The sequence below is a fragment of the Tachysurus fulvidraco genome, chromosome 16, assembly GCF_022655615.1.
Source record: "Tachysurus fulvidraco isolate hzauxx_2018 chromosome 16, HZAU_PFXX_2.0, whole genome shotgun sequence".
NCBI classification, from domain to species: domain Eukaryota; kingdom Metazoa; phylum Chordata; class Actinopteri; order Siluriformes; family Bagridae; genus Tachysurus; species Tachysurus fulvidraco.
The window spans coordinates 2,896,134-2,921,387 of record NC_062533.1 but is presented as its reverse complement, the minus strand read 5'-3'; the positions used below and the strand labels follow the sequence as shown (position 1 = coordinate 2,921,387).

Here is a 25,254-nt window from a genome sequence, read left to right as displayed (position 1 = left end):
CGTGGCTTACGACAGACTTCCTTTCCAGTCAGAACCGATCGGCGATTTCGGATTTCCATCACGATAATGTACATAGGCTGAAAGTATATTATAATATTATAAGTAATAAAGAAATTCTGTAGAGAGAAACACAAGGAAATCATTAGTTTATTCATTTACCAGCATTATTTATTTGGAATATTGTTTTATCCGATTCCTGGAAACCACAAAGTTTGCTTTCTTTATATCTTGTGGGAAAAAAAAATATTGAAAATTTTCCGTGAGTAAAATTGAAGCGTCCGTGCTGTTTTTTTTCCCTCCTTACGGATCTCTATTTATAAGAGACCTTAACATGCATCAACTGAAAAAAAAAGTCGGAATATTCGTATAATTTATTATCAGTTGGAACATATTTTCGGCCACATTTTTACGTTCCCAGCTTGAGAAATCTAAGAAATGTAAGAAAGCTGTTTTGTAAGCAAAAAAAAAAAAAGAAACGTGTGTCTTTGGATCCTGATTATTTAACGGTATGTTTACTGCGAATGTGAACAGGTTCTATTGGATTTTAAAGCAAGTCATAATTAATTAATTAATTAATTAATTAGAGTTTCCTCGGTGCCGATGTTCTTCCGAGGCAATCGATCCCAATTATATGACTCGTTAAACTCGTTGACGAGGTCTAGACGATGCTGTCAATTTCCCTACTAAAAGCCTTGAGAATTGAACACAAGCGTTTGCTCTGGGATCTGATGCGATTAAGTGCGAAAAAATTCCAGCGGTGTTTTCACACGATTCGATTTCAATCCAGTTTATTTGTATAGCGATTTCTAACAATTGACAGGTCGGAACAATTGGACGGTTTAAAATCGGAAGGTTTAAAATTTAATTTCTATTTATTTCTAACATCTATCGCTAATGATGAAGAAGCCTTGGTCAGGTCAGTTACACTGTGCTGCTGAACAGAGATGGGAGGACTCGGGTCATATGACTTGACTCGAGTAAGACTTAAGTCGCAAGTTTGAGACTTGAGACAAATATTAAAAAAAAGACTCGACTTGACATTCATGACTTGAGACTTGACTCGGACTTGAGTCAAATGATTCAGAGATGGGGGACTCGACTCGAGTCAGACTTAAGTAGCAATTTTGAGGCTTGAGACTTGCTTGACAAATATTAAAAAAAGACTCGACTTGACATTCATGACTTGAGACTTGAGCCAAATGATTCAGAGATGGGGGACTTGAGTCAGACTTAAGTAGCAATTTTGAGACTTGCTTGACAAGTATTAAAAAAAGACTCGACTTGACTTTGACTTGACATCCATGACTCGAGACTTACTTGTGACTCGCACACGCTGATTAGCTTCCTCTCCGGTGCAGATTTAGAAGCTGCTTATGGTTTGACTCAGGAGTCACAATATGGTGTCAGCTGTAGCTCGTATAGTCTTAAAGGAAGGCATCAGGCAGCTGTTGCACAATTAGTGACGTTCTGCAGTAGTCCACGTCAGCTCTCACGTCACGATCGCTCACGTCTTTGTTATTTGGTAATAATTTGTACAGTTTTGCATGCTAGATGTATTAATAAATGCTTCTGTTACAGGGTTGTATTACGTTTCGTCACACGTTCGGAAGCTTAAGTGTGTTTTAACGATGAGAGCTCACTGCTGGCAATTTTGTATTTTGTATTTTTTATTTTTTTTTGCATACATATCAAGCAGAAGATCAACAAAATCTATGGACTGAACTGATGTATTTCTATGAACAGAAGATGAAGTGTGACCTTGGGGGGAGGAGGGGGGGTTTGTTCTGTTATTTCATTCGGCTTAGAAATAACACCGGACCCGTGCAAACGGGTCAGATTTCACTTGTATGTTACTGAGATCTACTTCAAGACTATAAATGAGAAAAATTCATGTTCAAGACCAAACTTTTACTCGTATCTGATAACTATAATGTGAGACATAGCGGATGACTCGTCGATTCTACATCAAATGGTTCTACGTTTTCAGCAACAACTTGAGTTTCAGTCAGTCTGTCTGTCTGTTCTGTAACACTGCTCTTATCACAAATAAAACCTTGCCATCACCCACTCAGGTTGTACTTAGTTGTGTGAGAAACCATGTGGAACGTCAGGAGCAAGGCGTACCGTGACGTGTCGGTCTGATCCGAGAAATCTACACGGCGTGCGACAGAGGAACGCGGAGGTGTTCCCGTCTATAAATGTAAGAAAGGTTCTTGAAAAAACATCCAAAAAATGTCCACAAAAGTCTAACAGCCTGAACATGAAGCTGCAAGTGCTTCGATACAGTATTAAAAAGATAACATAGCAGAAGGCCTTGTGTTTACCCTGGTGATCCTGCAGTTCTTTGTTCAGAAAGCTTTCCTAAAGTTCCTGCTTGAGTCTATGTGTAATGTTGGATGTTGGATCAGGGTCTGTTTGATACCCATGTGCAGGAAAAGCCTCTTTAGCATGTGCTTCTTTCACAAACTTGGTGTGTGTAAAAGTTCAAGGAGTGGCTCCACTTTCCTCTGTGACTGAGTGGATGGCGTTAACAGGGACGCTTTGGGATGGCGGTTGCGAGCTGCTGAGATCCCGGATGCTGCCGTGTCGCGACTGGCTGTCTAGCCGCTGTGATCCGCCGTGTCGTGACTGGCTCTCCAATCGAACTGCGCTGCTTTGCTGAAGCTCCTCATGGAGGCGGGATGCGCTGATGTGGGGCAGGCAGAGCTCTTCTGCACCATGGAAATTACAGGACGTGTACCTGCATAAAGAAAGCGACACGATGCAGTTCAGGTCAGATGTTTCTCCAGCACTGATCTAAATTCTGTTTGCTTTTCATTCATTCATTCATTCATTCATTTCCTACCGCTTATCCGAACTTCTCGGGTCACAGGGAGCCTGTGCCTATCTCAGGCGTCATCGGGCATCGAGGCAGGATACACCCTGGACGGAGTGCCAACCCATCACAGGGCACACACACACTCTCATTCACCCACACACACACACACTACGGACAATTTTCCAGAGATGCCAATCAACCTACCATGCATGTCTTTGGGCCGGGGGAGGAAACCGGAGTACCCGGAGGAAACCCCCGAGGCACGGGGAGAACATGCAAACTCCACACACACAAGGCGGAGGCGGGAATCGAACCCCCGACCCTGGAGGTGTGAGGCGAACGTGCTAACAACTAGTTTGCTTTTCACTGTATAATAAAATCACCAACACCAAGAAGCCTCCCTTAAGAATTTACTTCCAGCCATAATACAACAATGCTGTTATATAATGGAGTTGCCTGAACTTCTGGACCTTTGTGTGCTGAAACTCTGCTCGGTGCTCAGCGGCTCACTGGGAATGTGCGTGATAGCTTTGGAATAAAGGAGCATTATGAAACTTGTGAAATTTACTGTGTTTGTCTGTTTGCATATATTTCCATGAGGACTTTATGGGAAATCCACTGCATTGCATCTGACATGGAAAAGTGCGATGGAATAGTCATCCGACTGAAAACGGCCAAATGTTCCGACTTAAACAAACCCGACGTCACAGCAATAAAGCAACACACACGGTCAGCGGTACTCGGAATTCTCTTTGTGGTACTTTCTGCTCAATAAAACCTGATTGTACTTGATGTGTAGGATTGTATAAGAGTGTAAATTTAAACTAATTTCATCTGATTTTTCAGCCCAAATTGAAATTTACAATTGTGACAATTACAATTTTATATGCCATGTAGAACAAGCCAGTTATTTGTATTATAATTATTATTATAGTCTTTCTTTATTATACAACATTAATAGTTTAGGTGCATCTTATTAATATAGATTAGGCACAAATATACTGTAACGGCATTCCATGTGTTTTCCAAGCCAAGGGTATTGGAACAAATGTAGATCAGAGTTTGGGAAAAACCAACTCAGTACAATGGAGTACAATGAGTTCCAGAATTATTGGCACCCTTTTCTCTTATGTCAGAATCAGAATCAGCTTTATTGCCAGGTATGTTTTCACATGGGAGGAATTAGTTTTAGTGCCAGAAGCTCCACAGTGTAACAGAATGACATATACAGTATAGAGGAAATTTGTATGTACACCTTTACAGGTGTGAAATGTCCAGTTGAAATATACATATACAAACATGGACAATTTGTATGTACAAATTTGCGAGTGTGAGAAAAATGTGCAGTTGAAGTAAACAATATACACAATTTGTATGTACACGTGTGCAATTGTGAAATGTGCAATTAAAGTAAACAGTATAGACAATGTGTATGTACAGATATGCAATCAGGTGTTGTGTGTTCCATGGTGTTAATTGTTCATCAGATGGATTGCCTGAGGGAAGAAATGTCTGTTCATAGACAATTCATTCATCTTCTACCGCTTATCCGAACTTCTGGGGTCACGGGGAGCCTGTGCCTATCTCAGGCGTCATCGGGCATCGAGGCAGGATACACCCTGGACGGAGTGCCAACCCATCACAGGGCACACACACACTCTCATTGACTCACACACTACAGACAATTTTCCAGAGATGCCAATCAACCTACCATGCATGTCTTTGGACCGGGGGGAGGAAACCGGAGTACCCCGAGGAAACCCCCAAGGCACGGGAGAACATGCAAACTCCACACACACAAGGTGGAGGCGGGCCCCCCATAAATAGTGTTTAATTCGCTTAATCTCACACTGAAAATATGAGAGAAATGAACTAAGAAGATCAAATTCCTTTCACTCAAAAGGGGGGAAAACTGTGATCCTTGTATTGTAGTCTTTCTTCGTCTAGCAAACGTTTATTTTTTTCAACTTTAATCTAATTTAAAACCTTTATAGATCTCAAACACTTTTTTTGTTTACTACCTAGAACAGGTTGAGAAAACCCACCGAGGTCATAAAATACTCGAGAAGTTTTAGAGCGAAGCGCAGTCTCAAGTCTTTAGGTCAGTTTTGGAGCTAATTTAAAACGAGGTTCTGTAGAAGCCTGAGAACTCACCAAACACTCCCTCATAAACATTTCTTATAACAGAGATCTCTTTAATCAGCTCGTGCTCTCCTACCTGCCGTCGTGAGACCGGCGCCGGCTGCTGTGGAAACTGCTGGCTTTGCTGTGCATGCTGCTCGGACGGCTGCTACCGCTGTGTCCCTCATCCAGCATGGCCAGGTGGGTGGAGGAGGCGTGGGTGGAGGTGCCCTGCGTGGAGGTGCCACGGGACTGGCGCACCACAGGAACCCCAGGCTCACGTAGCAGTAGCTGAGTAAAGTCAGGCTCCTGTAGCACCTGCTTACTGTTATGTACCACACTGCTAATGTGCAAAGGGGAACAAAAGATATAGAAAATACATAAAGAGGTGAGAAGGCACTGAAGAAATGCAAGCGCAGGGGGAAAAGGAAGTGTTACTGCTTATAATTTGCACTTCCTTTTAAACTAATTTGTGTCAAATTGCCTACACATAGAGCCAAGTGTAGCTGCGGTGTATTTATTCCAGTCGGATGTCATCGGTCAAAAACAAGACCGACTCGGTAAATAAAAATTCAGAGACGGCTCATCTCTTTGGGAGACTCACTCTTTTTTGTGATGGCCGTGAAAGAAGCTGGCCCACTCAAAGCAGGTCTTCTTACTGCCCACCCAGAAGACAGAGGGGATTCCCACCACCAGCATCATCAAGTACTTGATGAGGAAGAGGGCGACGTTTGGCTTGCTCGTCTTCTCCACCTGTACACACAACAGTCCGACAGCTAGATGTTTATTCGATATTGTACAAATGATAAAATGTTGCTGATTTTAGATTTCTGAAAGCACTTGGACTGAACCAGGTCATGGTTTACATGCCCCATCATTGTGACAGGGATGACTTTGGATTGCAGAATCTACTAAATTGTCATGTCCATTTGTTTACATACTGAGGACGTACAAGTCAGCTCCAGAATGATCGGTTATCGATCTTGCTGCTTCGTGTACACTTTGTGTATACTACCTTGAATGGGCAGGGGATGTGGTAGTTTCTGCACTGCTCTTGCACCCATGTTATCTCCCACAATGGTCTGTAGCTTTGCTCGTACATGAAGCAGCCAATCACCATCAGCAGCGGCACCAGGTAGAGCACAGAAAAGACGCCTATGCGGATCATGAACTTGACCAGCTTGTCTTGGTTCTCTTTGTCCAGGGGGATCTCCATGCGGACACGGTTCAGTGCCACAATCCCAGCCAACAGCAGCACGACTCCGGCGGTCACGGCCAGAGCTAACGGGGCAAGAAGGAACCAGCGCAAAGCCGTGAGATCGTAAAGACCCACGAAGCACACACCACTCACACTGTCACCCTCCACCCTGTTCAGTGCCATGAGCGTGACGGTGAGAATGCCGGGCAGTCCCCAAGCTACTGCATGGAAAAGCAGAGCTTTCTTCTCAATCGCTTCACTTCCCCACTTGGGTACTGCAGCCAGGAACCAGGTGACCGTGAGCACAACCCACCACACGCTACCCGCCATGGTAAAGAAGTAGAGGGTCATAAAGAGCAGCGTGCATGCTTTGTTATGTGAGCCCTGCGTGACAGTGGAGGCACGGAAATGACCCGCTGTCGCCTTGTTGCATGCCACGCGCTCTTCCAGCAGGAAACCCAGGAAGAACACCAACGAAACCATCATGTAGCACACGGAGTAGAAGACGATGGGCCTCTCAGGGTAGCGGAAACGTCCCATGTCGATGAGAAAGGTGAGGAAAGTGAAGAGCGTTGCCGAAAGGCAGATGATGGACACCACAGCGATGAAGTAGCGAGCAAAGACAAGCTCGTGCCTATTAAAGTACATATTTGGGCATGGGGGCGAGCAGTCGCGAACGCCGAGGAATGTGTAGCCCAGCTCAGGGTCGACCTTCAGCTCGCGCGGGCACCAGAAGCCATAATCGCGTTGTACAGATGCGGGAGATTCCTCAGTGGCATCAGCACTTGAAAGGAGATCCTCGGCTCGTGGATACGGCTCGTCACATTCAGGAAACCTGAGAAACGATTAAGAACATATGAGGATTCATAATTGTGAGATTTTCATACAGTATGATTACAGTATAGAAAAGGTTTGAAGATAATTACAATGCGTAACTGTTAGTTAATTATTATTTAAAACCAGCTTCGGATTGAAACATGTCTAAATCCTAAACTTAATCACCTGTAAGTGAATTTGAACCACAGTAACTTATGAGTTGCTATCAACAGAAGAACCTAAACGATGCCACGGCGACTGATTCGACCGACTGATTCATTTTGCTGTATTTTCTTTACATTTGGAATACGATTTAGGGGAAGATCCGTTGTTTTTGCAGTAACGTTTGTAAGCTATTGCAGTACAAATGTGTCGGATCGGTACAGACGAGCCATTCACAAACACCTGCTAGGAAGCTTTTGGTTACCAGTAATGTATGAATTTGTAAGACAAATACGGGACAGCTAAGAGTATCCGAATGCATACACATATAAACTAGAACTGGAAACAACACTGGAACATTGGCATCTAATAGGATTTACCGGTTGCAGGTCATCTCTTCAGGCCAGCTTATTCCAAAAATGTCCATGAGCTTGAAGCAGTCGCTCTTGGCCCGCTGACACAGATGGCGACACGGCAGGGTCACACGACCGTACTCCGTACACACGGGGGCATAGAGCGCACACAGGAACGGACGCATGTCAGCTGAGCACTCCAGGTTCACCATGGGGTGGAAGGGCTGGTACAGGAAAAAGGATTCATTAGGGCATCAACAAAGTCTTAATCTTTACTTAAATGAATGAAAAGAAATCGGTGCATAGAAGAGCCTTTATTAATGCCACGTATACATTACATTACAGCTCAGTGGAATTCTTTTCTTCACATATCCCTACTGAGTAGGTTGGGATCAGAGCACAGGGGCAGCTAGGATACAGGAGACTTGCTCAACTGCCCAACCTTCCAATCAACAACCCACTTGAGCAACCTTTTAATATGTTAGTTTGTTTGGTTACAATTATGGGTGCATTGGATATCTAGTCTAGTCTAGTGGTTATAATTACAGCATTTAAACGTGTGCTGCATTTTTTTTTTAGTTCGTAGACAAACCACAACTGTTCAATCGCATGAACTCTTCAGGCATCTTTCCGTGGGGTATTAAACTGAGATCAGCTATGCGTGTGAGCCAAAGGAGCTGGACTTAAATATGCAAATCAGCATGAGCAAGATATCAGTATGCTCATATACGCTGGGGAAAAACCCGGACACCTTAATGTTCATTCTTTGTCAACAACAAGCTAGTCAGCTAACAGTGTGTTTCATTTAAAGCTGTGGTTACTGTTGATGCTTTGAGCAGCCATGTTGTTTTGATGTCACATGCTGAACTCCAGATATCTCGACGAGACCTTCCCAGGATTTCAAGCAGGAATTCCGAGTTAAGGTGGCATTTCTTTGTTATTTTCCTGCTCGTAGGTTGGGAGTTGGGTATATAAGCCGTGGGGGCTGGACTTGAATTTGCAAATTCCCAATGGGGGTGAACTGAACTCCACCCAGAACACCACATAGTGCCTCTCTGCCTTTGTGCTTTTGCTACAATAGCTTTGAGGAGTCCGTGCGCAAAAAAAAAAAAAAATAATAATAATAATAATAATAATAATAATAATAATAATAAAAATAAAGAAAGAAAGAAAAATCCTGGTTCCAGCATTATTATATTTTGCTTTTATATCTAAGGGAAATATTCCAAAAGCAACGTTCATAACTGTAAATGTTTAAAGTCATCCTCAGGTATTAAGGTATTGTGTCGCTCTTTGTAAACATAAGAAGTAAAACCTCCAAAAATGAATGAACGCAAAGCTTCTGGGTTAGCTGGAGAAATGAAATAAACCAATAGTGATCACGATACGCTCAGTGTTAGCAGATGTAGGACATTTTGTATGTACATATCAGTAACTAAATGATGTTATGCTGATGACACTTCCTCCAAGCTGCCACCCAAACTGCCTGTAAAAAAGGATTGTGATGGATGTTAGTCTTGCCCGTTTTGACACAAAGCATCCTTATCAAGGCATCTTTTCCTCTCACTAATCCATATTTAACGTGCTAAATTCCACTTGGATACGGACTCGACACAATCGGGGCGCGCAGACGGAGACGTGCGAGCGTTTGTCACGTTCAAATAGATGACAGGCTTCTAGTCTCGGGGTCCTGTATAGGAAAATAAAATACTATTGTGCTTATGTTCAGTTTTCAGGAAAGTCCATTATTTTCCTAGTGACTTTTCCTTTAAAGTGAGTGAAGTGACGTACGGCTAAGTACGGTGACCCATACTCAGAATTCGTTCTCTGCATTTAACCCATCCAAAGTGCACACACACACAGCAGTGAACACACACACACCGTGAACACACACCCGGAGCAGTGGGCAGCCATTTATGCTGCGGCGCCCGGGGAGCTTCGGGGGTTCGGTGACTTGCTCAAGGGCACCTCAGTCGTGTCCGACCCGAGACTTGAACCCACGAAGAGTCAGACTCTCTAACCATAGGCCACGACTTCCCCTTAAAGTCAGAATGCTGAATGTAAATGAATTCAGTAATTGCATTACATTTATATTTGTGTATCCAGACAAATGACCCAGACACATGTGAGCTGTGTAGTGACTTAAACCTGAACCGGTTCAGTAGACAGCGTTATTCTCCTACTGAGCTGCACATCACTTACATTGTGTGCATCGTAATGGTCACTGGTTGTCCTCGGGCAAAAAATCTGTCAAAAAGAAATCTGTATTGTCCTTGTCTGGGTTTCTAGAAAGCCTTTTTATAAGCCATGGTGCAAATCACAAGCTATGGCTGAGAATGTATGAGAATGAGTAATGTAATATGTGTGTGTGTGTATATATATATATATATATATATATATATATATATATATATATATATATATATATATATATATATATATATATATATATATGTGTGTGTGTGTGTGTGTGTGTGTGTGTGTGTGTGTGTGTGCGTGCGTGTGAATATTATGCTGCATTTGTCTGTGGCTTGTACTGTAACGTTCGACCTCCAAACAGGAAAAGCCCAAAACTACAAAAGTACTTCTTTACTATTTAATGAGTTCTGCTGTATGTACCCAAGTATTCGCTTTAGATCAGATAACATACAGACGCAATCACATGTCAAATCTTTAACGAGGAGGAGGAAAATATACGTCATTCATCACAGGTAGGTGGCCAGCTTGCTGCTTACAAAACATGACCGTGGAGTCGTCCAGTTGCACAATACCCAAATATATTTGTACTTGATGCAAATGACATCATTCACTCAACTCAATGTGCGTTTTGGTTTAAAAACCAAATAATAATCAGAATAAAAGTCTCTGAAGCATGTTTTAAAAAATAAACCTTTTCCTTTTGGATTTTATTCGGTCCAACGCACTGTAATAAAGAAAATGTAAAATGTTCTCAAATATCCAACACTTTAACACATGGGGCTCTGCTTTCATTTGAACCCTCGGGTTTCTTTTTCTTATACGGTTTGCTTATACTCGAGTAATTAATCTATCGAGCATGGGGGAAACGGCTCCGGGCTCCGAGTTGAGCACGGCGGCTGTTATTTCACTGTAACTTCGACACTGTCAAACAAGTCAAAGTCTAATCACTGCTGAAATTTAATTCACTCGTCAGACATGAGGATTTCAGACAGCCGGTTATAGACAAGGCTTGAAATCCTGCAAATTAAAGGACAAACTGCATGAGTTGTAGATCCTGTTGGCAGATTAGAGGTTCAACTTGAGTGCTTCAATTTAATTCGTTCATTCATTTTCTACCGCTTATCCGAACAGGTCACGGGGAGCCTGTGTCTATCTCAGGTGTCATCGGGCATCGAGGCAGGATACACCCTGGACGGAGTGCCAACCCATCACAGGGCACACACACACTCTCATTCACACACACTCACACACTACGGACAATTTTCCAGAGATGCCAATCAACCTACCATGCAGGTCTTTGGACCGGGGGAGGAAACCGGAGTACCCGGAGGAAACCCCCGAGGCACGGGGAGAACATGCAAACTCCACACACACAAGGCAGAGGCGGGAATAATTTTTATATATATAATATATAAATAGAATAATAATTTTTTATATATAATTTTATCACTAATCTGTTCTCTCTTATCAGAACTCTGCATCTAATCTAGCCTCAAATTTCCTCCTGCAAACAAAGACGGTGTGTAAATAAATATATAGATAAATATATTATATAAATAAATATAATAAATATCACAGACATGAGGAACATGCATCCTGTCTCTCACTCGGTGCACAGTCCAAACTTCACATCGCCTCAAATCATGTTCGAGACAATATTACTACTCCTGCCGTGTTCATCTGAATCAAACCCGAATATCCTCTTTTTTTTTCCTCATCATGGCCGCTCAGGTCTGTGCATATCCATTCTGCTGTCATGGCAACCAGAGATATAAGCAAAGGCCCGCGTTCAGCGAGTGGTCTCTACGGAGCAGGGTCAAAGGGCGTGGTGGTGGTGGAGGGGAACCACCTCCTGAGAGAGAAAAGAGCCCTGTTCTTTTGTTGCAAGACAATTGGGACTCGTTTCCAAAGCAACTGCTCTACTTTATGTGGGGGAGGGATGAAGAAACCGAGAGAGAGAGAGAGAGAGAGAGAGAGAGAGAGAGAGAGGGAGGGAAGAAGGAAGAGACATAAAGTGGAAAAGGAACAAAAGAGTGCGATGTAGAAGGGGGAATGATGGATAAACCACTGGCTCTGAGTGCTAAATGACCAAGTTGTAAAAATAAGGATCTGATTGGATAAATGTTATGAATGATGTCGCCTGTGATTATGTGATAATAAGACATTATGGTATGATATTAAGAGCTAATTGTTGTTATATAACGTTTTGATTGAGCAGCTTGAACGAAATGAACAGCTTTAAATGCGGTGACGTAATCGAGTTGGGTCATGTTACAGTGGTCAGGGTTTAATGTCAGTCTGTGCTGGATATCTAAGGCTAAGAAAATGCTATTTCTGCAACAACAACAACAAAAAGCAGCCCTGAGTTTTCCATGACAACATTAATCCTGCTCAGATATCCCTGTCATTCTGTGAGCACAATGGTCCCTCATCCCCAAAACCCTTTAGGCAAACGTCTTTCACCAATGAGGTTACCCAGAGTTCAGTCTTACACTGGAGCATTTCAAATCTTCTGCCATCTCAAAAAGAAACTTAATATATTTTTATATTTTAGTTTTTAATGAGTCTAACATCCATTTTGTGTTCCCTGTCAGTCTGTTTTTTAGCCGTTTCCCGCCCATTGGCTCTGCCTTCTCTTTACCGGAGTCACGATAATAAAAGGTTTATTTTAAATAATTGAGTCATTTGCTGAAATCTGGGACATTCCGTGCCTTCAGAAAATATCCCCTTTAAGTGATTCGCTCTCTTTTTGCTTTGTTGCAGCATCAAATTCATTTAATTGATTAAGTGACTTTAAATGGACTCAGTACAGAATTTGTTCATTCATTCATCTTCTACCGCTTATCCGAACTACCTCGAGTCACAGGGAGCCTGTGCCTATCTCAGGCGTCATCGGGCATCGAGGCAGGATACACCCTGGACGGAGTGCCAACCCATCTCAGGGCACACACACACACACTCTCATTCACTCACACACTATGGACAATTTTCCAGAGACGCCAATCAACCTACCATGCATGTCTTTGGACTGGGGGAGGAAACCGGAGTACCCGGAGGAAACCCCCGAGGCACGGGGAGAACATGCAAACTCCACACACACAAGGCGGAGGCGAGAATCGAACCCCCGACCCTGGAGGTGTGAGGCGATCGTTCTAACCACTAAGCCACCGTGCCCCTCACTACAGAATTAAATAAGTAAAACATATACACTTACTAAGCACTTTATTAGGAACACCACACAAATCTCTTCATTCTATCACATCCCAGAAGACTAGATTCAGATCCTGGTGCCTGGTAAGACTAGAGAACTCCAGTCTCAAGTCTCGAGATGATCGGCAGTAATAATGGACCTGATCTTCTGCTGTTGTTGCCCGTCCACCTCAAGGTTCGGAGTGTTGTGCATTCTGAGAAGCTTTTCTGCTCAGCACAGTTGTACAGAGCGATTATCTGCGTTACTGTAACCTTTCTGTGACCTCCAGCCAGTCTGGAGATCCATTGATGTCTCTCATCAACAGTTTGCTGCTTACTGTTCCGGATAAACTCTAAAGACTAAAAAAAATCCCAGGCAATCAACAGCTATATAAATACACACCAGCACCAGCCCATATGACACCAACAACACCACAGTGATCAGATTTTTTCCCTATTCTGATGGTTGAACATTAACCGAAGCTGCTGGGCAGTATCTGGATGATTTGCTGCACCGCACCGCTGCCACATGATTGGCTGATTAGATAAGTGCATAAACGTAAGTGTGGATTTGTTCCTAATAACGTTCTCACTGGGTATCCTCGGAATTATTTTAAAAGATTCGTTTCTGAGAGTTCTGACTTCTCAGGAACTCTGTGAAATCCATTATACTGTATAAAGTGACACATCCCAGACACCAGAAGCAGAAGAACCTGTGCAGAGGATTTTGTATTCCGATCAGACTGAAATGAGTCTTTTAGTCAAAATACGTCTTTCTAAACGAGTCATTTGGTGATAAAGCACGGTGGTGGAAGCATCTAGAGTTTTCAGCAGGGCCGACGGCAAAACTTATTGCCATCGGAGTCGAACTGGATGAAAGCGAATCTGATCTGACTGCAGAGGTGGTGTAGTTCAACAGTACGATGAGACAAGGCACTTGGCAGAAAGTAGAAAGGAGTGAACTGAAAAAAAGCTCTGTTGAGTCAAAGCCCAGGCATAAGTCCACTTTTTGTTAGAATTACATCAATCCTCCGACAGACGTCTAGCAAGACAGATCTGTAACTGCTGCAAAAATAAGACACTCACGGTGTAAATATTTATCGGATACTCGGCTTTTAGATTTGTTTTATTTTCAAATGATTCCGTGGACATCTAATTATAAAAATATGAATATGATATGAAAAGATTCACTGGCGGAGGAATACCTTCTGGCACTGTATAACACACACACACACACACACACACACACACACACACACACACACACACACACACACACACACACAGTTCATATCTACCAAAGTAAAGCAAAATATTTCAGGAAATGTAACTTATATTTGTATTGAACAAATGTTTAGCATTTTGAAAAGCACATTGCAGATATCTGTAAATAAAAGGTTCCTCTACCTCCATGGCGAGGGCTGCGGTTTGCTGATCATAGTGATTGAGCAGGTTGGGCATGAACGTGGTGTTGTAGGAGAGACCCTGACACATCCGCAGCGTGATCGGCTCACACGTGAAGGTGCTGTGGCTGCCTGCTGACTGCATGTTAATAGCCGAGCATGTTGTCAGCATAGAAAGCACAAACCAAGCGAGGCATGTTGTCCTAAACCCGGCTAGAAACATGGCGAAAAAGGAATGATGTCACTCTAGGCTGTGTTTCAGCGACGGATGGGTGAGTGTTTCGACAGCAGGAGGTGCTTTACTGACTCCATGAGAGGTGAAATATTCCAGAGGTGCTGTCAATGGTGTGGATGACCTCCATTTTAGTTTGCTTTAGCAGGAGAGCATCTCAGTAGCAATCCATCTTCAGCTGTATTTTCAAGGCCTTTTCACTGTCTGTAGGAAAAAGAGTGCACTGAATATTACAAGAAAAGCAATGAAACATTATTTACTCGACGTACACAATGTTTTAGTCGCCGAATCAGATCGGAGACCAAGCTTAGATCTAAAATAACCTTAATCAGGATAGTATTACAATTTAAGGGCTTATTAGTGATTGAATCACAAATAGTGATTGTTTTTGGCTACATATATGCAGTAAAGGGAAATATCACTCACTCTCACTCATTCATTTCCTACCGCTTACCCGAACTTCTCGGGTCACGGGGAGCCTGTGCCTATCTCAGGCGTCATCGGGCATCGAGGCAGGATACACCCTGGATGGAGTGCCAACCCATCACAGGGCACACACACACTCTCATTCACTCACACACTCCGGACAATTTTCCAGAGATGCCAATCAACCTACCATGCATGTCTTTGGACCGGGGGAGGAAACCGGAGTACCCGGAGGAAACCCCCGAGGCACGGGGAGAACATGCAAACTCCACACACACAAGGCGGAGGTGGGAATCGAACCCCCAACCACTGTGCCCCCGGGAAATAACAATATATATTGTTTTTAATATACATATATATTGGTGAAGGTGTAGAAGCTTAATAAAATTCGTGTACAACGTCATTAAACAACCATTGACCTCCACGTCAGTACAACTGGTCAGAGCTGACAATAATCAGAGCTCTTCTCTAACAAAACAATATACTTTGGCCAGAAGAAATTCTAAATAATGAATCTGGCAATAATTCAACTTGTTGTATTTGGAAGAATAAGGTTTGTGTGTATGATCCAACAATGAGGCTGCTTCTCTGAACTGGTGCTGGGGAATTAGACATTATTAAAGAAACCATGAATGGTGCGATGTCCCAAGACATAATAGAGGAGAATTTAATCTCATCAGCCAAGAAACTCAATCCACAAAGAAGACAGAGATGTTTCTGAACATGTGAGTCTTCACCTAAGCTCTAAGGCAAAATCGGAAACAAACGATTGTATAAAATATGCTTGCGTGCTGTAGCCTTATATTTTCTCTTCACTGGAACTGAGAGACTCAGACAGTGTACAAAGCACGGAGCAGCATGACGACATGGAGACGCCAACTCCATGTGGTCTTTGAGGACAACAACCTTCTCATCAATACAACATTTATCATACTGTATATTTACAATCACACCCTCAGGTGTCACATGAGGATGAGGTTCCTCTTTGAGTCTGGTTCCTCTCAAGGCTTCTTCCTTCACCATTTAAGGGCGTTATTCCTCCAGACTTTCTCATTGGGGATAAATACAAACACATTTAAACATATCTAATATTAATCATGAATTTTTGTATTATATTAATCTTTATAATAACCTTTTGTTCTAGGTTCATGTTCTGTATAGCTGCTTTGAGACAACGTCAATCGTAAAAAGAGCTATAGAGATCAATTTGAATTGAATTGAACTGAATGGTGTGTTAAGGTAGAAGTCCAGTGTCCTGCACAGAGCCCTGACTCTGACTCTGACTCACTAAACATTCTATTGTTTATTGTAAACGAGGTTACACAAATGTGTATCTCTCTAAAGTATACACATTTGTGTAACCTGTAACCTCGTAGAGTCTATACAATACGGTGCGTTTGTTCCAGTGCTTAGATTCATCAAAAAAAAAAAAAAAAAAAAAAAAGAATCGATTCGTATTTCTATAAAGGTTTTATTTAACTCATTTATTTTTATGAAAGTGAAATAAAAGGTTTCATGACCAGCATTTCCTGTACAGTAAAAAAAAACACTAAACAACACTAACGACATGACCGATTAATAGATATAAGCTTCCCAGAGGTATCACTTGACTCAGAGTCAAATGCGTTAACCCGATTCTGCCTGATGAACAAAGCGCGTGGTTCATTCGTGTTGTTTGATGTAATGTAAACTGATGGTACCTGAAAAATTCGTCTCCGTTATTGTTTCCTATTCCTCCGGTAACGAATGTAGGCCTTCTCTCTTCTCTGGTCAGGATGAATCAAGCGCACGACTCTCGCACAACGGCTCCTCTTCACGTCCCTTGTACGTGTGTGTGTGGTGTGTGTGTGTGTGTGTGTGTGTGTGTGTGTGTGTGTGTGTGTGTGTGTGTGTGTGTGTGTGTGTGTGTGTGGTGTGTGTGGTGCGCGCGCGCATTCAACGCGTCGAAAAGCAGCAACAAAAACAGCAACGGCGACGCTGTCGTCACTCAGCGCGAGCGTTATAAGCGCTCTTAAACACAAGTTACCTAGCAACCGTTACCTGGCTGGGGCTGTTATATAGCTATATATGCTAATCTGAATGTAGCGCCGAGCAGGTTGTAGTAGTAATAATAGTGTGGTGGTATAAAGGGGCGGTGCAAACGATCTCTATGGAAACCGATCAACTAAAACCCATTCAACGATAAAGTTCATGACGCTTTATGACCGCTTCTGAAGGCTACGACTGACGGTATGACGGTATCTCCTGGTTCATTATCTCTAGCGTAGAAGCTTGTGGTGTTGGTTAAATATCGATTTCTTTACTTTTAGCTGTGATGTGAAATGTAGCGCCTCATTAATCAGTAATACGTGTAATAAGCACTCGGTTACTGTCATTACGGATTATTTTGGTGTGTTTTTACTTCATTCGGTACTGATTTATTTACCCTGTTTACACACATATATATATATATAGTTAGTTTTATTTAGAAATCACAGACATGGCGTTCTACATTACATAGTGCATCAGAGGTTGCCAGGTTTTCTACACATTTCTACTCTTTAGGTTCTTTTGGATGTTTTTTTTTTACTTAATATTGCATATGTGAATTAGGATTTTTTTTTTTGACAACACATAAATATCACTAATGTTGTTATGAGTAGATAGATTCAGTAAGAAACTAAGCCAAGATACTACGCATGGTTATAAATAAAATTTGAATTTTTTTTTTTTTTGATTGATTGATTTTGCAGGTAAGAAGGAGATTTTAAAATGCTAAGATCTCTTTGGATTCGGACACCAAGTGTGTTTTTTTATTCGAAATGTTATTTGGAAAGTGACAGTTTGTAGATTGAATGCCCTAAACTGTGCAGAAATGTGGACGCTGTACACAAACAGGTTAAACATATAGGTATAGAAATATAAATCTGAACATATTATTCACGTCCGAAACTTAGAAATGTGTAACACAAGTGACTATAGACTAAGGGAGTATTAATTACACTAACTTACCTAGAATCTAGTTGTAGTGCTTTTTACACACTTGCTCTGTATCCTTTGTACACCCAAAATATTAAAACCAATGTTTACAAGTCAGAAACGATAAAAAGTCCTGACATCCCCATCTGTTAGTTTTGCCAAGCTAAAGTTAGACTAGCATCGATCCCGATCACTCATGCTATTGGATAGGCAGCAAGTCAAATCCAAGTAAAACGCTTACAGAGCTTGAATGATATTTTCAGGCAAAACATCATTTAACAAAAATAATGACCTTACAATATCAGATTTGTAACCAAAGTTATTTTTTTATCGAACAACTTAAGTCAATAATTTAAAACGTTTACTTTTTAATACCTGTGTACATTCACATGAGACCATTTTTTTTGGCTGGATACGTCCACTTGTGATCGTGTACGATTTTGGCCTAGTATCTGTATTTTAAGCTTAATTGTGTATAAAGATATTTTAGTTACAACACTTTTCCTACCTATTATTTTACAGAAGTGTGTTATATGTGATGCTGGAATGGCTTTTGCTCCTAAAGAGAGACTTGGTGGTAAGATGCAGACCAAGCGGAGCTCCTGGACTCCACTAAACCACCACCTGTCCAACAGCCAGGTATCTGTAAAACATCCCAGCATCACACTTCTTCTAGTCCTTCCTTTAATGCATCTAAAGACTCCAGAGGTTTATCTTTTTATGTGTGCTCAATATCGCAGGTCTTTGAAGAGAGGAGAAATCTCGTTGGCAAGTGGGTAAGGAATAATATTCAGTATTCTGGCCTTTTGTTATTACTTCCTGTTCAGTATTCACACACACACCACCCTGCTTATTCACCGTAGCACTGCACCAATCTGTCTCCCAGTTTGATAAGTGGTCCGATAACCAGAGGAAGCAGGTGTTACAGGACTTCTTGTCACGTTGCTCCGTGGCTCAGATGAAGTATCTTAGACAGACTCTGTGCACTCAGGTGCCTGACGAAGCTCTGGACTTCACCAGTGTTCTGCCCAGGGTCATATCTCTCTATATCTTCTCCTTTCTTGACCCCAGGAGCCTCTGTAGATGTGCACAGGTAAGTAAGTCATTTTAACAACACGGTTAGAATTTCATCATGCAGTTTTGCAATGCTTTTCTCGTTTCATACGAATTTACACTTCTTTTATAAATATAAATGACACTAAAATTCTAATGGATTGTCAGTTGTGTGTGACCCCCAGGCAGCATGTCCTTCAACATGTCCAGAACTGAATTGTTACCACACACACACACACACACACACACACGAATTCCCTCACATTCACTTTTTTGCACACCACATTTCAGAATCAGAATCAGAAAGAGCTTTATTGCCAGGTATGTTTTCACATGCGAGGAATTTGTTATAGTGCCAGAAGCTCCACAGTCTAACAGAATGACATATACAGTATACAGTATAGACAAGTTGTATGTACAAATGTACAGGTGTGAAATGAGCAATTGAAATATGTGTTTTAATTAAATAGTGTGTGAGAATAGTGTGTGTTCCGTGTATGTTAAGTGTTCATCAGATGGATTGCCTGAGGGAAGAAACTGTTCCTATGTCTGGTCGTTCTGGAGCTCAGGGCTCTGTAGCGTCGACCAGATGGCAACGGTTCAAAGAGCGAGTGTGCTGGATGGTGAGGGGTCCAGAGTGAGTGTGTGTGCTGGATGTGAGGGGTCCAGAGTGAGTGTGTTGGATGTGAGGGGTCCAGAGTGAGTGTATTGGATGTGAGGGGTCCAGAGTGAGTGAGTGTGCTGGATGTGAGGGTTCCAGAGTGAGTGTGTGTGCTGGATGTGAGGGGTCCAGAGTGAGTGTGCTGGATGTGAGGGGTCCAGAGTGAGTGTGTTGGATGTGAGGGGTCCAGAGTGAGTGTGTGTGCTGGATGTGAGGGGTCCAGAGTGTGTGTGTGTGCTGGATGTGAGGGGTCCAGAGTGAGTGTGTTGGATGTGAGGGGTCCAGAGTGAGTGTGCTGGATGTGAGGGGTCCAGAGGGAGTGTGTTGGATGTGAGGGGTCCAGAGGGAGTGTGTTGGATGTGAGGGGTCCAGAGTGAGTGTGCTGGATGTGAGGGGTCCAGAGTGAGTGTGCTGGATGTGAGGGGTCCAGAGTGAGTGTGCTGGATGTGAGGGGTCCAGAGTGATTGTCTTTGCCCTTTTGCTCACTCTGGAGAAGTACAGGTCTTGGAGAGTGGGGAGAGTTGTGCCAATGATTCGCTCAGCAGTCCGGACCACCCTCTGTAGTCTCCTGAGGTCAGATTGGGTGGCTGAGCTGAACCAAACAGTCACTGAGGCGCAGAGGACCAGATGGCAACGGTTCAAAGAGGGAGTGTGCTGGATGGTGAGGGGTCCAGAGTGAGTGTGTGTGCTGGATGTGAGGGGTCCAGAGTGAGTGTGCTGGATGTGAGGGGTCCAGAGTGAGTGAGTGTGCTGGATGTGAGGGTTCCAGAGTGAGTGTGTGTGCTGGATGTGAGGGGTCCAGAGTGAGTATGTGTGCTGGATGTGAGGGGTCCAGAGTGAGTGTGTGTGCTGGATGTGAGGGGTCCAGAGTGAGTGTGTGTGCTGGATGTGAGGGGTCCAGAGTGAGTATGTGTGCTGGATGTGAGGGGTCCAGAGTGAGTGAGTGTGCTGGATGTGAGGGGTCCAGAGTGAGTGTGTTGGATGTGAGGGGTTCAGAGTGAGTGTGTTGGATGTGAGGGGTCCAGAGTGAGTGTGTGTGCTGGATGTGAGGGGTCCAGAGTGTGTGTGTGTGCTGGATGTGAGGGGTCCAGAGTGAGTGTGTTGGATGTGAGGGGTCCAGAGTGAGTGTGCTGGATGTGAGGGGTCCAGAGGGAGTGTGTTGGATGTGAGGGGTCCAGAGGGAGTGTGTTGGATGTGAGGGGTCCAGAGTGAGTGTGCTGGATGTGAGGGGTCCAGAGTGAGTGTGCTGGATGTGAGGGGTCCAGAGTGAGTGTGCTGGATGTGAGGGGTCCAGAGTGATTGTCTTTGCCCTTTTGCTCACTCTGGAGAAGTACAGGTCTTGGAGAGTGGGGAGAGTTGTGCCAATGATTCGCTCAGCAGTCCGGACCACCCTCTGTAGTCTCCTGAGGTCAGATTGGGTGGCTGAGCTGAACCAAACAGTCACTGAGGCGCAGAGGACCAGATGGCAACGGTTCAAAGAGGGAGTGTGCTGGATGGTGAGGGGTCCAGAGTGAGTGTGTGTGCTGGATGTGAGGGGTCCAGAGTGAGTGTGCTGGATGTGAGGGGTCCAGAGTGAGTGAGTGTGCTGGATGTGAGGGTTCCAGAGTGAGTGTGTGTGCTGGATGTGAGGGGTCCAGAGTGAGTATGTGTGCTGGATGTGAGGGGTCCAGAGTGAGTGTGTGTGCTGGATGTGAGGGGTCCAGAGTGAGTGTGTGTGCTGGATGTGAGGGGTCCAGAGTGAGTATGTGTGCTGGATGTGAGGGGTCCAGAGTGAGTGAGTGTGCTGGATGTGAGGGGTCCAGAGTGAGTGTGTTGGATGTGAGGGGTTCAGAGTGAGTGTGTTGGATGTGAGGGGTCCAGAGTGAGTGTGTGTGCTGGATGTGAGGGGTCCAGAGTGTGTGTGTGTGCTGGATGTGAGGGGTCCAGAGTGAGTGTGTTGGATGTGAGGGGTCCAGAGTGAGTGTGCTGGATGTGAGGGGTCCAGAGGGAGTGTGTTGGATGTGAGGGGTCCAGAGGGAGTGTGTTGGATGTGAGGGGTCCAGAGTGAGTGTGCTGGATGTGAGGGGTCCAGAGTTAGTGTGCTGGATGTGAGGGGTCCAGAGTGAGTGTGCTGGATGTGAGGGGTCCAGAGTGATTGTCTTTGCCCTTTTGCTCACTCTGGAGAAGTACAGGTCTTGGAGAGTGGGGAGAGTTGTGCCAATGATTCGCTCAGCAGTCCGGACCACCCTCTGTAGTCTCCTGAGGTCAGATTGGGTGGCTGAGCTGAACCAAACAGTCACTGAGGCGCAGAGGACCAGATGGCAACGGTTCAAAGAGGGAGTGTGCTGGATGGTGAGGGGTCCAGAGTGAGTGTGTGTGCTGGATGTGAGGGGTCCAGAGTGAGTGTGCTGGATGTGAGGGGTCCAGAGTGAGTGAGTGTGCTGGATGTGAGGGGTCCAGAGTGAGTGAGTGTGCTGGATGTGAGGGTTCCAGAGTGAGTGTGTGTGCTGGATGTGAGGGGTCCAGAGTGAGTATGTGTGCTGGATGTGAGGGGTCCAGAGTGAGTGTGTGTGCTGGATGTGAGGGGTCCAGAGTGAGTGTGTGTGCTGGATGTGAGGGGTCCAGAGTGAGTGTGTGTGCTGGATGTGAGGGGTCCAGAGTGAGTGTGTGTGCTGGATGTGAGGGGTCCAGAGTGAGTGTGTGTGCTGGATGTGAGGGGTCCAGAGTGAGTATGTGTGCTGGATGTGAGGGGTCCAGAGTGAGTGAGTGTGCTGGATGTGAGGGGTCCAGAGTGAGTGTGTTGGATGTGAGGGGTCCAGAGTGATTGTCTTTGCCCTTTTGCTCACTCTGGAGAAGTACAGGTCTTGGAGAGTGGGGAGAGTTGTGCCAATGATTCGCTCAGCAGTCCGGACCACCCTCTGTAGTCTCCTGAGGTCAGATTGGGTGGCTGAGCTGAACCAAACAGTCACTGAGGAGCAGAGGATGGATTCAATGATGGCAGAGTAGAACTGTTTCAGCAGATCCTGTGGCAGGTTGATCTTCTTCAGCTGACGAAGGAAGTACAACCTCTGCTGGGTCTTTCTCACAACGGAGTCTATGTGAATGTCCCACTTCAGGTCCTGGGAGATTGTGGTTCCCAGGAATGTGAATGACTCCACTGCTGTCCATGATGGTGAATGGGGGGAGAGCAGGGGGGTTTCTCCTGAAGTCTACGATCATCTCCACTGTCTTGAGCGTGTTCAGCAGCTCCAGGATGTTGAGACTGCACCAGACAGACAACCTCCAGTCTGCCGATCAGTGTGGTGTCGTCTGAAAACTTCAGGAGCTCGACAGAGGGGTCATTACAGGTGCAGTCGTTTGTGTACAGGGAGAAGAGCAGTGGGGAGAGGACACAACCCTGAGGGGCGCCAGTGCTGATGGTGCTGATGGTGCGGGTGCTGGATTTGAGTTTTCCCAGTCGCACTAGCTGCTGCCTGTCTGTCCGAAAGCTGGTGATGCACTGACAGACAGAGGAGGGCAGGGAGAGCTGGGTTAATTTGGGCTGGAGGAGTGATGGGATGATGGTGTTAAAGGCAGAGCTGAAGTCCACTAACAGGATCCTCACATACTGACTGCATCATTCACAGACCTGTTTGCTCTGTAGGCGAATACTTCATCCAACTGCTGCTATAAAATAAGTGTATATGTTTAAAATCCCTCTACGGTTTAATATACAGTATACAGTAATATCACAGCTTTTGTCTCTGACTATTTGCAATAGGTTGCACTTTATGTAGCTAGGACACCTTACCTTAAGTCCGGTAGCTCTGTGTTTTGTGTAGCATCGTGGTCCTGGAGAAACGTTGTCTCATTTCACTATGTACTGTGTCAGCTATATATGATCGACATGACATTATTAGTCATGCATAAAACAGAAACTAATACTTCATCTACTTATTGTGAACCGCTCTAAGGTTAGCTGGCATTGGAAGAGCCTGGTGGAGCTGGACCAACTCTGGATGCCAAAATGCTTGAGACTGGGTTGGTGTATGTCCTTCACTCCTACACCATTTGAGCAAGGGGTATGGAAGAGGAACTACCTCGAGACAGTGCAGGGGCTTCATATAAGCCCACCCACGGTGAGACGATTAAGTTTCTTAATATTTATTTGTCCGTCTGTCTGTCTGTTTATATCGTTTTATCGTTATTATGGTTCTAAATCTGTAATTCAGAATTTTCTCTACAGCCAAACACTATCATGTGCAATCCTTGCTATTTATTTATTTTTTTCCCACAGACTTTCAACAAGGAAGAATTCAGCGTCCCTGAAGTGAAGGTGATGGACGGTGAATTTGAGGAGGCGACTCTGGAGAACGGAGAGTCGAGGCCCGGTGTCCGGCTCCGGCATGGGCGGAGCTCACCGGGCTGTGCCTCTGTGTCTTTAGCAAAAGGACCTCCGCCGTGGAGAGACTCAGACAGACACCCCACTGACACCATACGCTTTAACTACTTAGACAACCTTGACCCAATCGAGCATGCCAGACAATTGTAAGACACCATCCTCCGTTCAACACACACACACACACGCACACACGCACACACTCACGTGTACACACTCTAATCTAACACACACAGATTAAACACTCATCCCCTGGATTCTTTATCATCTATTGTACTATCAAAAAAAAAAAATGTCCTGAGACGTGAAAACATCCTGGATATTTTTGCAGACAAGCAAGAAGCAGAAGGATTAATCCCAACACAACGCAAGAAAGCACAGAGACGAAAGCCCTGTCTGCCTCATCATACAAACGGTGCAAGGCCAAGTCTATGGTGAGCTCCTGCAGTGTAAATTATTCTTCCATGCGTTCTTACCCAGGGCTCAGACTGAAAAAGAAGGAGCATGGAGTATACCCGTGTATGTGAAGTACTACACCTACTGTATGGAACAGATTTAATAAATATGAGACCAAAAATGTTCAGTAAGCTTCACTTTGTATGGAAGAGAACTATAAAACATGATTCACGTGTCATTATGAGCGTATTAACACGTGGAGTAATGTGGAGTTTAATGCAGTTCGCATCGATTCAGAAAGAAACACGTACATGGACATGAGCCGTGATATTCCGTGAGCCGTGAAATATCAAGTAATTGCTTTAATCTAAATGGATTTCTGAAAATAAAAAGGCAGCACCGTGTTACAGTCTCAGGCACAAACTTATTCATAGACAATATTTATGACAGCTTCGTTCTTTCTCAGATGTTGTCATCGCTGGACCTGAGTGCAGACAGTAAGCGAAGGCAGAGCAGACCCCAGTGGGCCATGCAGGACACTGTGCCATTCTCCTGTGAAGACCCTGAAAACAGGATCAGTTCAGTCCATTGGAATGCCGGGATACGTCCGGGTCCTGTGAGGAACCCGGTACCCAGACTGACCGAGCAGAGTCTCCGAGCTTCACTAAGATCCCACAGGAGCACACCAAGTGAGGACTTTAATTTGGATATTCCTTTTACAATGTAGTTATGATCAACTTTTTGTTTGTTAATGTGTGTGATGCATTTGCAGAGCTAACAGGTACGGGAAGTACACATAAAAATAAACCTCACTTGTGCACATGCTGTTAACAAATGGATTATTTCTGACTTTGTATGAAACGGCACTTAACTTGGATGCGCACGTGAATTTTCGTCTGCTACAAGTCCTAG

The 25,254-nt window shown here is 44.1% G+C and overlaps 2 protein-coding genes across 4 annotated transcripts in view; one reads left to right on the top strand and one right to left on the bottom strand.

Moving 5' to 3' along the window:
- Positions 1-1,202: 1,202 nt before the first annotated feature.
- Positions 1,203-17,009, bottom strand: fzd3a (frizzled class receptor 3a). Of its 2 annotated transcripts, none has more exons than XM_027153597.2 (7): positions 16,618-17,009; positions 14,264-14,695; positions 7,496-7,692; positions 5,955-6,972; positions 5,544-5,692; positions 5,037-5,282; positions 1,203-2,740 (listed from the first exon to the last, which is right to left on the bottom strand). In XM_027153597.2, exons 2-7 carry the CDS (start codon positions 14,480-14,482, stop codon positions 2,485-2,487), a joined length of 2,085 nt encoding a protein of 694 aa, XP_027009398.1. In that variant the 5' UTR covers positions 14,483-14,695; positions 16,618-17,009; the 3' UTR covers positions 1,203-2,484. The 2 variants fall into 2 exon arrangements, with proteins under 2 accessions (XP_027009398.1, XP_027009397.1); XM_027153596.2 differs by having other exon boundaries at positions 5,037-5,279.
- The window catches only part of fbxo16 (F-box protein 16), an 8,601-nt gene continuing 354 nt past the window's right edge, over positions 17,008-25,254 (top strand). Inside the window, exons 1-8 of one of the 2 annotated variants that reach the window (XM_027153619.2) lie at positions 17,008-17,146; positions 18,398-18,514; positions 18,616-18,651; positions 18,762-18,968; positions 23,522-23,686; positions 23,845-24,095; positions 24,278-24,380; positions 24,809-25,031. In XM_027153619.2, coding sequence (XP_027009420.2) covers positions 18,422-18,514; positions 18,616-18,651; positions 18,762-18,968; positions 23,522-23,686; positions 23,845-24,095; positions 24,278-24,380; positions 24,809-25,031 — 1,078 coding nt within the window. In that variant the 5' untranslated portion in view covers positions 17,008-17,146; positions 18,398-18,421. Of the gene's footprint in view, positions 17,147-18,397; positions 18,515-18,615; positions 18,652-18,738; positions 18,969-23,521; positions 23,687-23,844; positions 24,096-24,277; positions 24,381-24,808; positions 25,032-25,254 lie in introns of those variants that run through there. The other variant, XM_047801579.1, reaches the window with a different exon arrangement.

Excerpts from the sequence above, each read along its gene's own strand:
- fzd3a (XM_027153597.2), bottom strand. The coding sequence starts at position 14,482 with ATGTTTCTAGCCGGGTTTAGGACAACATGCCTCGCTTGGTTTGTGCTT. Across the intron at positions 6,973-7,495 it reads GAAGAGATGACCTGCAACCG|GTTTCCTGAATGTGACGAGC; the intron begins GTAAATCCTATT and ends ATCGTTTCTCAG. Across the intron at positions 5,283-5,543 it reads CACGGCCATCACAAAAAAGA|CAGTGTGGTACATAACAGTA; the intron begins GTGAGTCTCCCA and ends TTTGCACATTAG.